This window comes from Perca fluviatilis, chromosome 14 (genome assembly GCF_010015445.1).
Source record: "Perca fluviatilis chromosome 14, GENO_Pfluv_1.0, whole genome shotgun sequence".
Classification (NCBI taxonomy): Eukaryota; Metazoa; Chordata; class Actinopteri; order Perciformes; family Percidae; genus Perca; species Perca fluviatilis.
Genome location: NC_053125.1, coordinates 8256988 through 8272421, shown reverse-complemented (window position 1 = coordinate 8272421; position 15434 = coordinate 8256988). Strand labels below are relative to the sequence as shown.

General features: G+C 39.0%; 1 protein-coding gene and 1 long non-coding RNA gene across 2 annotated transcripts; both read left to right on the top strand.

The window, feature by feature from the left end:
- The first annotated feature begins 5811 nt into the window (after window positions 1–5811).
- On the top strand, window positions 5812–9357 carry LOC120572383. Its single transcript, XM_039821681.1, has 6 exons — window positions 5812–5867; window positions 6033–6374; window positions 6520–6566; window positions 6663–6780; window positions 6883–6945; window positions 9248–9357. The coding sequence occupies exons 1-6, from the start codon at window positions 5822–5824 to the stop codon at window positions 9355–9357; spliced, it is 726 nt and encodes a 241-aa protein (XP_039677615.1). The 5' UTR covers window positions 5812–5821.
- A 4244-nt stretch (window positions 9358–13601) lies between these two features.
- LOC120572405 lies at window positions 13602–14890 on the top strand. Its single transcript, XR_005641437.1, has 4 exons — window positions 13602–13639; window positions 14367–14408; window positions 14513–14547; window positions 14742–14890. It is a non-coding gene; the product is annotated as an uncharacterized LOC120572405 (long non-coding RNA).
- The last annotated feature ends 544 nt before the right edge of the window (window positions 14891–15434 follow it).

The window sequence follows — 15434 nt, the reverse complement described above, 5'->3', positions numbered from 1 at the left end:
TTGACCTTAGAAAGTGCTGCTTCGTTCCACTACAATCTAACGTTAGCATACTCTATTATAACTATTATGTAGCTGTATGCTAACGACAAAGTAATCGCCCCGCAGGGCCATACAACTCTACAATGCTTCACTAAAGAGAAGAGGAGAGAGAGACTTCTCTGCATAGTCTGTCTGCCTCTCCTCCCTCTGCACCACTTCCACTATCTCCTACAATAACAGTTATGTACTGACTGTCCACAGGTCCACTGTTTACTGTTTACACTGTTTACTGGCTATTAGCCCATATATGCACAATCCCTCCCTCCCTCCTCCCACCAGCCTGGACTGAGGTCTAACATAACTTAATACATGAACAATGGCAGTAACCCTAATACTTCAAACCTCTAATATTGACTTTTGATCTCTTATATTGTCCATATTTAATGCTGGTCTCTAGACTTTATCCTCGCACTATTGGACCTATTTGCACTACCACCATGACAAACACTCTCATACTGAATCACAGGGTCAGTCCCTGCCCTATCACTGCGGCGTCGTTCATGCTTATACATCCCTTAGTACATTCATGTGGATTTTTTTATTTATTTAGTATTTTTATTTCATTGTCCATGCTATTCATGTGGAGTTGCTTTTTTATGATCCTGTTAGTGATGTATGTGTATGTTGTGTGTGATGTCTTTAAGCTACTGGAACCTTGAATGGGGATCCCATGGGGATCAATAAAGTATCTATCTATCTATCTATCTATCTATCTATCTATCTATCCATCCTACAAAAATAGATTGTGCCTTTTGTCTGTCAATGCGTGAACATGTTCATTTAGGCTATTTCAATAGATGTTTTCAGTCAGTTAAGCCAAATAATTGGGTGACAAAAAGCATGCATATAGACTATTAATTTTACATATAGACTATTAATTTTACAGGCTAACAAATAAAGTGTGGGTAAACTCTTAATTTGAAAAACAATGAATGCATATCCTGCCAATCAGATTTAGCACCACCCACAGGGGAAAATCGGAATATCAAGTGGTTTTTCTGATTTCCGTGCAAGAACGGGAAAACCAAAAATCAAGTCATAATTTCGTTTTTTCGTTTTTCTAAAAAAACGGAAAAACGGAAAAAGGAGTTGTTTTCTCGTTTTTTCGATTTCATATGTGACAGCAAAAACAAATGAACGAACGGTACCTGGACCGACGTTGCGTGCTGCTGGCCCTCTTCCCCCCTCCCTCAAACAGAAAAGGGTAAAGACTGTAGTCCCTTTCTCTATAGACTGGTTGAAATCAGATTTTCTATTTTTGCCCAAATCGCACTCGCACAACGCCAACGCGCCGATCCTCCAAACATGCACAACTGTCCTCCGGCTCCGGCTCCGCTGTCCTGCCCGTCTATCTGTGCTCCGTCCCCAACGTTTCTTTTTTGCTCTCTATCCGCTCCTCTTTCCTCCTTGTGTCTCAGCCATTCATAATACAAAATAAAACACCCGAAACACCATACAACATAAGAAAACTCTGGCTGCCTGGCTCCACTTTGTGACATATATACATGTAAAAAGTATAAATATAGGCTATAAAATATGAAGAAGAATTATTTCGTGGCCACAAGATAGTTATCTTGAGGCCTCAAGATAACTATCTTGTGGCCACGAGATAGTATCTTGAGGCCTCAAGATACTATATTGAGGCCTCAAGATACTATCTTGTGGCCACGAGATACTATCTTGTGGCCACGAGATACTATCTTGAGGTCCCTGAGCAAGACACTTAGCCCATAGTTGCTCCAGAGGCATGCATCCTCTGACACATGTAGCAACTGTAAGTCGCTTTGGATAAAAGTGTCAGCTAAATGTCATGTAATGTAATGTCATGAAGTCAATGGTCGCAGCGCTGCCTTGAAGTCGACGTTGGGGGCTTAAAACACCATCAAGCTCCTCAGACACTGGCCTGCTCTCCATTCCCCACACCAGACTCTGTACCTTCGGAGACAGAGCCTTTGGCGTTGCAGCCCCATTCGTCTAGCAGACATCCGAAATGCTACATCTCTGGACATTTTTAAAAAGCTCCTGAAAGACCACCTGTTTACCACAGCCTACAACCTCCCTTAGCTTAGCCACAGTAATTCTGTAAAGTGTGCATCAATGAATTCATGCTTTTTCATGCATGAAGTCATGTACCATTATTATAGTGTGTTACCAAGTTTATTTTATTGAGAAAAGTGTTATACAGCCAAACAACAAAATGATATGTATCTAACATGCATTCTTTTTGTGATAACATACTTTAACTGTAACAGAGATTCTAAGTAGTGATGTGCGATACCACTTAATTCCTATTCAATCCGATACCAAGTAATACCCAGGCTGGTATTGCCAATACCGATACCCAATACTTTTACATATTTTATTTGTAGTGTGATGTGACAACTAGTTTAAAGTAAAAATAGCTGCATAATGACAAGACAATAAACTACTCTCATATTGTTTAATTATAAAGAAAATCTCAGAGACTTGTACAGTAAAACAGGTTGAAAATTACACACAAATAAAACATTTTTGACTCTTAACCTTGTCTCTTAACAGACGTGAATAACTTTCCCACAGTCAGTGATAACGCGACTATCACGCTATCTCCCTGTACCTGGATAACTTCTGCCGCTGCTGCCAAATGACTCACTGATTGAAGTCTGTCTTGCCCTAGCACCTTGCGTCTTCTCGCCCTGGACCTCCTCCTCAGACCGCGCTTCATTATATCATCATATTCACTCTTATGACTTAACCTCAGATGTTTAGCAAGGTTTGTAGTGTTAACTGTATTTCACTGTCTTTCCACACACATCACACACAGCGTCACTGCTGTCTTTACAGCTAAAATACAGCCAGACATGAATCCTTTTGCAGTCAGCCATAGTCACTCTGCAGCCTGCAGTCTTTTGTAGCGGAAATTAAAGAAGGGCTGCTGCAGCGGCCGGCTCCATCACAGAGCCGCAGTGCACACACAACTGACCGGCGGAAGGAGAAGTAGTTCCTTCCCCTAACCGAATATAATTAGACTTTTCTGGTGACAACAAGTTACTTATGATAACATAAACACTCACTCCAAATTACTGAGTTTAAATATCGATCTTTTTATACGAGAATTGATACTAGAGCAGGAGACGTTGGGATCGTAAATATCGATACTTTAGTATCGATATCCGCACATCACTAATTCTAAGAACATTTTGAGCGGGTGCTTTCTGGGCGTAGTTATTGAACTGGTTTTGGGGAAATGAGCCCAGCACAAGCAGGAGTTTTTGTGGACTGCTCAACCATGGCTCACCAAAAATGATTGATTTGAATTATATATTATAGTATTGATTAATATAACATTATATTGAGCCATTTACCTTTGAGGAAGTTAGAGAAATTTGTAAAACCCACATATGGACATGAAGGTTCACCAATAGCACTGATTTATGAAAACAAATTAAAATGACAATACGGACATACAAGGTTTCTGCCCAACAGCGACAATATCAAAACTGATAAGCTTCATGAACAAAGTGATGAGTGTTGATTGGAGAGTTCATATGCCTAAAACTATCAATTGCTATATAACCTCTGGGCATATTTACTTAAACTCACTCTAAGCAAATGAACCCTGGTGATTTTGCTAATTTTTAACGTGATCATCATTATTTGCAATGAAAATCTCCAACAACATCTGCATTTCTTCGGAAGTCAAAACCAAAGAAAAAGAGAAGCACAATACCTTTGACACTTAGAGAGACCCCCCTCTCCAAACTCCACCATGTTGGAGTGTGAGCTTCTTCAGAAGTACGCAGTCCAATCTGAGAAGTAGACGTCAGAGATGTGTAAATGATTCATCGGTTCCTTCCTCTGCACAGAAAAACGAGGGTTCTTCTCCATCCAGTGGAACACTTTGGATGCTGAATCATACTTGTAAACAGAAGAGAGCAGCTCAGGTCCCCCTCCTAAGGTTTGTCGGTAGCAGGAGAATTGCAGCGCCACTTGGCTGTCGTAGAAGCAATGTAAAGTCCCATTGTCCCCAACACTGGCCGAGATAACCCCAGTGTCCCGTCAGGCTGCTGCCTCCTGGATCACTGCTGGCAGATGGACTAGGTCAAGAAGAGACAATGTTAGAGAAACACAAGCTGAGATTTCATTATTCCACTGAAAATATCTCATATCAATACAATTACATACTCCACAGAGGATCATATACAGGTGCATCGTCTCGGCTGTTTTTAGAAGTGAACGCTTTGAGCAATAGAGCTGACACCAGGTTAAAAATGAGGTTACATTTGATTGGTTGCTAAGAGGGTCAAACTGTGGGATGCTTTAAACATCCGTCTTTGCCTTCAGTCTGACAATCCCACTGTGTGTTTTACAATATGGCAGCAGATTAGAATCTGCTGAAGAACTAACGCCTTTTCCTCGCCATGTGGTTTCAAAAAGCTTCATTATGAACTTGTTTAACTTCCTTATAGAACAGAGATACCACGAACACAGGACAGACCGCAGGCTTGAAAACGTACCCAAACATTGGGGAAGAGTTATAAATAAAAGCACAGGGCGTTTACGGTAAGAGGGCTTTATAGAGTGTATGTTAAGGCTTACTTAATCAGTTTGCTTTCGTTACAATTATCTTACGTGTTTATAATTTATTTCTTATGATTTTTATGTTTTGTTCATTACTGGATACTGAATCCCCTTTAGACATGTTTTATAATATATACTGTAAAAATAATTTTCTCTGAAAAAAAAATGTGTTTGATATGTTTTTTGTCCAACAAAAAAACATTCAATACCTTTAGTTTAAAGGACTAAAGTTGCATCTAGTTGCTATGAATGTGCCGATATTTTACATTTTAAAAAGGTGTAACTGCTGGACACAGGATGTCTCCTACTTCACTGAAAAGTCCATACAGTGTACATACGTATGATGCATATGATCCATCATACTGGATCATGATTGGCTTCCAAACTGTGATGTCACAATATCCAGTAAACTGAAAGAGAGATTTAAGGTCAGTGCAGAGAAACTTTCCTCCATCAGTAAATGAATGTGAAAACAACCTCTAGTGTCAACAGTGAAGCTCAAACATCAAACTCAGGTAACAATAACCCCCCCCCAAAAAAATGACCACATTGGCTCCTAGAGGGGGCAAGTGGAACATATGTGGTTGGCAGGAGTCAACTGATTATACGAGATTAGGGAGAATGGCGGTGTGTGCATGCACACTGGATCTCTGATCTGATAAAAGAAGCGCTGGGAACTTAAAGTGTCACACTTTGTTCTACATACTGTATGTGGTCAACGCCCCGCACTGTCAGTTTGGGGAAATACATCTCGGCTCTGTCAACGCTGACTACTTTTCACACCCAGCAGCTTCAGAAATGTCAAAAAGTCAGCCAACGAGCGCAGTAATGGTAGACTGACTCTTAATGTGGAATGGACAAAAGACATGGCCGTGGGCTGCAGGATGGGTCAGATACATTTGCTTTACTGTGCACCTTGGCGTTTAACTGCATTCTTCAATATTTATGGATCACAACGTGCATGTCTGACCATCTGAGCTGCTGTATCCGACTGTGACAGATGAGGTGATTCCTTCCACAAAATCAAAGAGCATCAGAAGAATAGTAACTTATGCCATCTGAAATTATTTGAGGCATGCTTTGACTGATATTGTCTCTGGTACAGATATCAGGTGGGGAAAGATTTGAACTTCCTTGCATGAACTAATACTCCGCCCCTTAACAACAAAAGCCCCTTTACACTGATTTAGAGTGCCATTGCTGTTGCAGCGTTATACGCACAATGAGGAGCTTCAGCTTAATATCAGCTTTACTTCTCTGCAGCCTCAGTAAGTCCTGGTAATGAATTATTCTGAGCAGCAAATATAATTCTAATCTGTCTTTTATCCAGTAACCCACCATTATTTTTAACACTCGGATGACTTAGTATTGTACACGTTAGAAGTGACTTTATTGAGGAGTAAAGCTCTTTCTGTCTCTGCTGTTTGTTTCAGGCTGGATCTCTGTCTCAGCTTCTGAGTCTCACACTGTGGAGGTCCAGTCTGGTGGAGACGTCACGCTGATGTGCTCCAACATTTCCAGAGTTATAACTACAACAGAATGGTTCAGAGTGATCAACAGAACCAAGCCCAGCTGTGTCTCCTCTATGTACGGGTCTGATGGCAAACCTTCGTTCTGTGATGGATATCAAAATAGATTTGAGATGAGCTCCAACATCTCTACTGTCTTTCTTAAAATCAAGAGAGTGGATTTATCTGACTCTGGACTGTATTTCTGTGGATTTTACATAGGAAGACATACAGTCATCGCTGGTGCAACACATTTAAAAGTCCAAGGTAAGATTGTAGTTAAGCCTCAGAGATCTGTTTCCATCATATTTACAGTTTATCTCACATTTATTGTCACAGTCATATGAAAACAGCTTAAAGACAAACAAGAAACCAATACATGTCAAATTATTTCATTTTTGTCTTTGTAAAGGTAACAGTGAATCTGATTTTGGAGTGGATTTAAATAAAGAAAGTAAGGTTCTCCTTCTTCACTGTGCAATTTTCCACAGAGTCATTTAAATCTTAAACATCTCTTCTAAAAACAGACTATATTCTGTCATTTGTCTTGTAGAGGATTCTGAAGGAATGACAAACGTCATGATTGTGATCCTGGGTTCTCTGACTGTTCTGACTGTTTTCCTCACTATAGTCGTCACTGTTCTGACTGTTAAAATCAGGAAACTTCAGACAGGTACAGCTGATGTATAATTGGATGCACATGATGGATAAATCCAAAGGAAAGTATACGGTCAATAATAATAAACTAATAAAACTTGATGATTTTTCCATTTAGCTGTGATTGAAGAACCGCAGCCAGAAAGAAACAAGGTGAACCCAGCATTAACTTATATAAACTGTGTGCGTGTGTGTGTGTGTGTGTGTGTGTGTGTGTGTGTGTGTGTGTTTGAAAATGCATTCAAATACATGACAAATCTGTTAATGGTCTGTGTTCCGAGCTGCTGCAAACAGCTAATTCAGGCATGCAGGAAGTCATCATATTCAAAGTAAAATGATCTTCAATAATTCCTAATGTTAAACTCTAATTTCAGCTGTGATCTTTAAAGTGACAGTTTAGGTTCTTTAAGCCAAATTACTGGTTTTGCCAGCATTTGCTAGACCAGCTGAACCCAGCCCCTCCTCACCCAGAAAAAGATAGTATAGGTTGATTATGCAAGCAGCTCATAACGACCCACAGTTAGGTTTCTTGTTAGGCGGCCACCTCATGGCTGAAGTAACTATCGCCAGAGCAAACGAGGAAGTAAGGTGACAAAGTATAGAGCACAAAATTCTGTGTGAGTACAAGGCAGCCTGGGGGGGTGGATGGGTCGAACAAACACAGTCCCGTGTGAAACCAAAAGCTAACTGTCATTTTGAAATTAACAGAGTTTTAGTCCTTTCCGCAATGAAGTCTGTGTTGTTATGTCACATTGTTATTTTAGTAGTTTTAAGTGACTTATTTTAAACCAATCCCTGATATTCTACTAACCCTAACTATTTGCGCTGCCTATTAACAACATATAACTACTCACTTTTCACAATGTTTACTATGTGTTTAAAACTGCACCTGTTACAGTAAAGACCTCATATTATGCTAATTTTTAAGGTTCATAATTGTATTTACAGGTTGTACCAGAATAGGTTTACATGGTTTAATAAAAAAAAATAAAAAAAAACACCATACATTTGTTGTACTACACATTGCTGCAGCTCCTCTTTTCACCCTGCATGTTGAGCTCTCTGTTTTAGCTACAGAGTGAGGCATCTCACTTCTGTTCCATCTTTGTTGGGAGTCAAACATGCACAGTAGCTAGGTAAGGACTACTAGCCAGTAGTCAGAAGCAGAGTAGGGCGGGGCCTTACAAGCAAGCTAGCTTGGTTTGAGGGCGTGCCACGCTAGGAGCTAGCCAAGCATTATAACTTGTGTTACAAAGTGACGCAAAATGATGAGTGTTCATCACTGGACTACAATAGAGCTGTTTGGAGCAGTTGGTGAACAGTGTTTTCTGTTGGAGATGGTAAGTCCCTTTGAGGTGGACTTTGGGCTTTTTCACTTTGTAAACCTATAACATGCACAAAAAAGATATATAACACAATGAAGGAAAGGGAAAAAGCCAAAAAGCATAATATGAGCACTATAAATAGAACAGTCACATGATTAAACTGCCACTGTGTGGCAGTAAATAGAACGGTTCTACTGTATGTGTCGTTTTGGGAGTCTTTGGCAATCTACCTTTTCTGTTTGAGGACGTGTCCGAAACAAATGAAAATGCCCCATCAGCACAATCTGAAGATATTTTGTTAAGAAGGAGAACGTATGGCCTTTTTGCCAAGCCAGTTGCATGAATTACAATCAACCAACTGTTACAAAATCAAGTCAAAACTATTTTGAAATTAAAATATAACCACTTTAAGGTGTAGCAATTTTAGAACTGTGACTTATGTCCTATGAGTTTCAACAATCAGAGTTTCTTTGTTTCAATTTAAAGAGTCCCTATTATGCTTTTTTGGATTTTCTCGTCTTTCAGTGTTAGTTTTTTGTTTATGTAATAGATGTATAAAATACAAAAAAACACATGTCACTCTAAATAGAGCTTTCTCTTCCACAGACAGCACTTTCTCTCAACTGCCTAAAATGCCTCGCCCACATTCCCATTTGAAATTCCTCAATAAGTGATGTCACAGATTGAGAATGCCAGCCCAGTTTGTGCTGCCCATAGGTGCTGCCTGAGCAAGCACAGCACACCCAGCGGCTTGTTTGAGTTTGGTTGACCAATCACAACAGAGAGGGCCAGCTGACCAATCAGAGCAGACTGGGCTTTTCGGGAAGGCGGGCCAAGAGCTTAGACAGGGTGTTTTAGAGAGAGGAGCTGCATCAATGGGCAGTATGAGAAACATAATAGGTTTTTTGAACATCAAAGCATGAAAACATATTCTAGTAGACCCCATGAGTACACATATGATGCTGAAAAGGAGTATAATCGGGGCTCTTTAAATTGCCCAACCCAGCTGTGATTGTTTGATGTTTGTTCTTAACAACACTAATTTTAGTTTAAACGATTCCTTTGTTGTACTACCAAAAACTTGGCTAACTCAGCTACATGGTGTGTGTGATTCAGTATGTGACTCTGAATACTCTGATTTACAGGATCTGGGCTCAGATGACCTGAACTACGCAGCTCTAAATTTCCAGGCAAAACCCAAAAGAAGCCGCAGGCCTGCATCAGAGAGAGATCTGGAGCCACATGTTGTGTATGCTGCTACCAGATAGACTCAGGAAACATCTGGAACTGCAGCTCAGAGTAAAACTGATGCTTCATTATGTTAATCTGATGTGTTTTTATGTGTGTGAGGAGTATACTGCCAAAAAAATAAATTTGGAAAAAAAATATCTTATTTTACTGTCTCATGTGTCTCTGTCTGGGTCAAAGTGTCCGTCTTTCTTATTTTGTCTGAGAGGAAACAGAGCATGCTTAATGTGTGATGGAGGAAGAGACAGAAAAGACACTGGTGTCTGCCAGACTTATTGTTCGACAGGAAGAGACAGCGAGGTGTGGTCTGAGCACAACTGAGGTGAAGACCGTGAGGTGTCTGAGGTCAAAGCTCTGTGCAAAGTAAAAAAAGAAGAAATGAAACTAGCCTACTTGTTCACGGCAAAATGAAACTGCTGTACAGTACTGCCATTCTCACAGAACACAATGAATGTTCCCTTAAAACATATCAATCACTCATCACCTTACACAAACTCACTTAACTACTTTACCTTCGTACGCTACGTCAACATTTGCATTCAAAACTGAACAGAAAGGCCTGATGCAGCTGCTTCATTTTCTATTTTGCACATGCTCATCTATCAGGTTCCTGATTTTGAGAGCTGTTAACTGAAATAGTTTCACTAGAGTGCAGGGAAGTACGCTGGAATTAGTAAGTGGTATTCTCATCATCAAGAGCACAAACAGAAGCATAAAGGAGAATGGTAATAATATCAAACAATACTACGAGTCCACAGCCATGTTAGTGTCTCTGTGAGGCTATATTTAGACTCTGAGATGCTTTTAGTTACTGTAAGTACATTAGCATACTAACATGATCACAGTATCAATGATACATCACACTTCACAGCAATTCATCCAACAGTTGCTGAGAAATATCACGTAAAACCTCAGGTCAACCTCACAGTGGTGCTAGAGGAAAAGTCAGGGGATCATTATGCTTCATCCTCTGGGGACCATGAATATCTGTCCAAAATGTCACAACACTCCATATTTCATGATATACTGTAGTCTAGACCCAAGAGGTGGACCTTTTACTTACTGACTGGCATTGCCATCGCTCTAGTGGAAAAAAACTTTCCATCCAAATCTAGCACCAATTTTCACCAATTTTCCAGAAAATTTGTCAAAAAAGAAAATGTGAATTGGGTTCCTGGGTGACCTAGTGGTAGAGCGCACGACCATGTATAGAGGCTCAGTTCTCAACGCAAAGAATGTGGGTTCGATTCCGACCTGCATGTCATTCCCCCTCTCTCTCCCCTTGAAGCTGTCACAAAAAGGCCTAAATGCCAAAAAAAAATCATTTTTAAAATATATATATATATATATATATATATATATATATAGTATGGCATGCCGTTTAGGAAATTATTATAAATATATATGTAAAGTTTGAATATAGTGAATGAAAGTCTGAATATATTGAATGAACATTGAATATATATATAAATGAAAGTCTGAATATATTGAATGAAAGTCTGAATATATTGAATGAACCTTGAATATATATATAAATGAAAGTCTGAATATATTGAATGAACCGTGAATATATATATAAATGAAAGTCTGAATATATTGAATGAAAGTCTGAATATTTTGAATGAACCTTCAATATATTGAATGAACATTGAATATATTGAATGAATGTCTGAATATATTGAATTAACCTTATATATATACAGTACAGGCATGTACTATCATGACTATTTACATTGTAGATTCTCACTGAAGGCATCAAAACTATGAATGAACACATATGGAATTATGTACTTAACAAAAAAGTGTGAAATAACTGAAAACATGTCTCATATTTTAGATTCTTCAAAGTAGCCACCCTTTGTTTTTTTGATAACTCTGCAAACCCTTGGTGTTCTCTCAATGAGCTTCATGAGGTAGTCACCTGAAATGGTTTTACCTTCACAGGTGTGCTTTGTCAGGGTTAATTAGTGGAATTTGTTCCCTTATTAATAAAAAATATATATATAAATATATATATATATAAATGAAAGTCTGAATATATTGAAAGAAAGTCTGAATATATTGAATGAACCATATATATATATATATATATATATATATATATATATATATATATATATATATATATATATATATATATATATATATAAATGAAAGTCTGAATATATTGAATGAATGTCTGAATATATTGAATGAACCTTTTATATATATATAAATGAAAGTCTGAATATGTTGAAAGAAAGTCTGAATATATGGTGGCACAGTGGTTAGCACTGTGGCCTCACAGCAAGAAGGTTCTGTGTTCGAATCCAGGTGGTTCCGGGGCCTTTCTGTGTGGAGTTTGCATGTTCTCCCCATGTTTGCGTGGGTTTCCTCCGGGTGCTCCGGTTTCCCCCACCATCAAAAACATGTACTAGGTTATCCAGTCAGTGCCCTTGATCAAGGCACTGGCTCAGATCTGGAGTTGGTCCCCGGGCGCTGTCATTGGCTGCCCACTGCTCCCTTGAGGGATGGGTTAAATGCAGAGAATGAATTTCGCTACATGTACGTGTATGTGACAAATAAAGTACCTTACCTTATATATATTGAAAGAATTTCTGAATATATTGAATGAAAGTCTGAATATATTGAATGAATATCTGAATATATTGAAAGAATTTCTGAATATATTGAACGAAAGTTGAAATAGAATCTGACGTCATTGTCTGCCACCATCTTGTGTTTTCGTTGTGATTAATCCAAACCGAAGTGTGACACTATGAGCAAATCAGCAAGAAATCTAGTGTCAGCAACTTTGAGCAATGAAGAGATTATTAACACTGGCGAATGCATGTATGGGCCAAAACACTGGTAACGGTAACCATATCCAGTACCGTATCCAGTACCAATGAAGAAGTTTATTCACTTTTTCATCATGGAAGACCAAATGAAAGGAACCTCTTTGGTCAGGCAGGTCCCTTTCATCAGGCTCACTCAACACGCCTTTCATTCAAAATATTCAGACTTTCATTCAATATATTCAGATGTTCATTCAATATATTCAGACATTCATTCAATATATTCAGACGTTCATTCAATATATTCAGAATAAGATTCATTCAATATATTCAAACTTCACATATATATAATAATTTCCTAAACATTATTCCATTATATACACTCACCTAAAGGATTATTAGGAACACCTGTAAGATTTCTCGATAATGAAATTATCTAATCAACCAATCACATTGCAGCTGCTTCAATGCATTTAGGGGTGTCGTCCAGGTCTAGACAATCTCCTGAACTCTAAACTGAATGTCAGAATGGGAAAGAAAGGTGATCTAAGCAACTTTGAGCGTGGCATGGTTGTTGGTGCCAGACGGGCTGGTCTGAGTATTTCACAATCTGCTCAGTTACTGGGATTCTCACGCACAACCGTTTCTAGGGTTTACAAAGAATGATGTGAAAAAGGAAAAACATCCAGTATGCTGCAGTCCTGGGGGGCGAAAATGCCTTGTTGATGCTAGAGGTCAGAGGAGAATGGGCCAGTGATTCAAGCTGATAGAAGATCAACTTTGACTCAAATAACCACTTGTTACAACCGAGGTATGCAGCAAAGCATTTGTGAAGCCACAACATGCACAACCTTGAGGCGGATGGGCTACACCAGCAGAAGACCCCACCGGGTACCACTCATCTCCACTAAAAATAAGAAAATGATGCTACAATTTTCACGAGCGCACCAAAATTGGACAGTTGAATACTGGAAAAATGTTGCTTGGTTTGATGAGTCTCGATTTCTGTTGAGACATTCAGATGGTAGAGTCAGAATTTGGCGTAAACAGAATGAGAACATGGATCCATCATGCCTTGTTACCACTGGGCAGTCTGGTGGTGGTGGTGTTGTAATGGTGTGGGGGATTGCTTTTATTCTTGTCATATTTGATATGTCATACCAGACTGTTATGAGTTAGGTGAGAATTTTCAGTGATGGCTGTATAAACCTCCAGGAGTCACTGAGGAGTTCTTCTTCATGTAGCCACAATTCTTAGTGACGTTTGTCTCAAATTGGATCTGACACAGATATAAAATGTTATCATTAGATGTTGAGTCTCCAAAAACAAAATGTTCCTGGGCTTAAATATGTGTAAAGGCATTGCATTGGTAGGTTGGTGTGAGCAGCGAGACAACAATCTAAAAACACCCCACCTCTCTAAACTCCTTTATAAGAGCTCCGCGGTACAAACTATTCTTGTGAAACGTTTAAATGCAGAATGAGGAACTTCACCTTGATAACAGCTTTACTTCTCTGCAGCCTCAGTAAGTACTGATACTTGGTTATTATCAGCACCAAATCCTGTGGCAAATAACCCACAAATAAGAACACAATGTTTGTTGTTGTTGTTGCCTTACTACAGTAAGTGCTGCATTATACACACAGGGATGAATCTCTTTCTGTCTCTGCTGTTTGTTTCAGGCTGGATCTCTGTCTCAGCTTCTGAGTCTCACGCTGTGGAGATCAAGTCTGGTGGAGACATCACTCTGATGTGTGATGGATTTCAAAATGGATTTGAGATGAGCTCCAACATCTTTCTTAAAATCAAGAGAGAGAATTCCTCTGACTCTGGACTGTATGTCTGTGGATGTATCCAAAGGAACCACATAGTTCAAGGTAAGATTGTAGTTAATGCTCATAGATCTGTGTTTCTCATCATATTTACAGTTTCTCACATGTATTTTCACAGTAAAAAAACGGCATGAAGACAAAAAAACAAATGTGTCAAATTATGTTATTTATGTATGTTTTAAAAGTGACAGTGAATCTGATTTTAGAGTGGATTCAAAGACTGAAAGTAATATAAGGTTCTCTTTTTTTCACTGTGCAAGTTTCCACACAGCCAGTAATTTAAATCTTAACCATTTCTTTAAAAAACTAGAAAATACATTTATTCTGTCATTTGTCATGCAGAGGACTCTGATGGAAAGACAAACGTCATGAGTGTGTTCCTGGGTGCTCTGACTGTTCTGACTGTTTTCCTTACTATAGTCGTCATTGTTCTGGCTGTTAAAATCAGGAAACTTCAGACAGGTACAGCTGATCTATAATTTGATGCACATGATGGATAAATCCAAAGCAAAGTATATGGTCAGTAATATTAAACTAATGAAACTTTTGTCTTTTTTCCCCTTTAGCTGTGAATGAAGAACTGCAGCCAGAAAGAAACAAGGTGAACCCAGCATTACCTTACATATAAACTGTGTGTTATGGTTTTAAAGATGCTCAACCAGAAGATATCTTGTCAGGAAAGAGAACATGTAGCCTTCCTGTTAGTTAGAAAATTATTATTTAAAACTAAAATATAACCTCTGTAGGATGCATATGTGTGATTCAGTGTGTGACTCTGAATACTCTGATTTACAGGATCTGGGCTCAGATGAACTGAACTACGCTGCTCTAAATTTCCAGGCAAAACCCAAAAGAAGCCGCAGGCCTGCATCAGAGAGAGAGCTGGAGCCACATGTTGTGTATGCTGCCACCAGATAGACTCAGGAAACATCTGGAACTGCAGCTCAGAGTGGCCCTGATGCTTCATTAGCCTATGTTAATCTGCTGATGTGTTTTTGTGTGTGGGTGGCAGGTGGAAGGATTCATTGGCATTAAATAAATTTGACATCGGTTTTTACTGGCTCATGTGTCTCTCTCAGTAAAATTGTGTATTTTTTTATTTTTTATGAGAGGAAGAAGGGCATGCTAAATGTGTGATGGAGGAAGACACAGACAGGACACAGACGGCTGCCAGACTTATTTATAGGGCGAGTGAAATGGTGTGATGGTCTGTGGAGGGAGGAGTGAGTGATCACTTGTCTGACAGGAAGAGACAGCACAGTGTGGTCTGAGAACAACTGAGGTAAAGATCATGAGGTGTCTGAAGTCAACACTCTGTGGAAAGTATCAAAGGAAGCATTGATACTAGCTTATATATTTATGATAAAATTAAACTGCTATATTTAGACTTCAACATCTGCAAAGAGGCCTGATGCAACTGCTTCATTTTTGCCAGAGTACACTGCTCTCCATTTTATCCATACTTAGCTATAATCTCAGGTTACACTC

What these genes read in the sequence shown, in the direction of transcription:
- LOC120572383 (XM_039821681.1), top strand. Translation starts at nt 5,822, where the DNA reads ATGAGGAGCTTCAGCTTAATATCAGCTTTACTTCTCTGCAGCCTCA. An exon ending in TTTACTTCTCTGCAGCCTCA is followed by an intron (nt 5,868 to 6,032) that starts GTAAGTCCTGGT and finishes TGTTTGTTTCAG; the next exon opens with GCTGGATCTCTGTCTCAGCT. An exon ending in ATTTAAATAAAGAAAGTAAG is followed by an intron (nt 6,567 to 6,662) that starts GTTCTCCTTCTT and finishes TGTCTTGTAGAG; the next exon opens with GATTCTGAAGGAATGACAAA.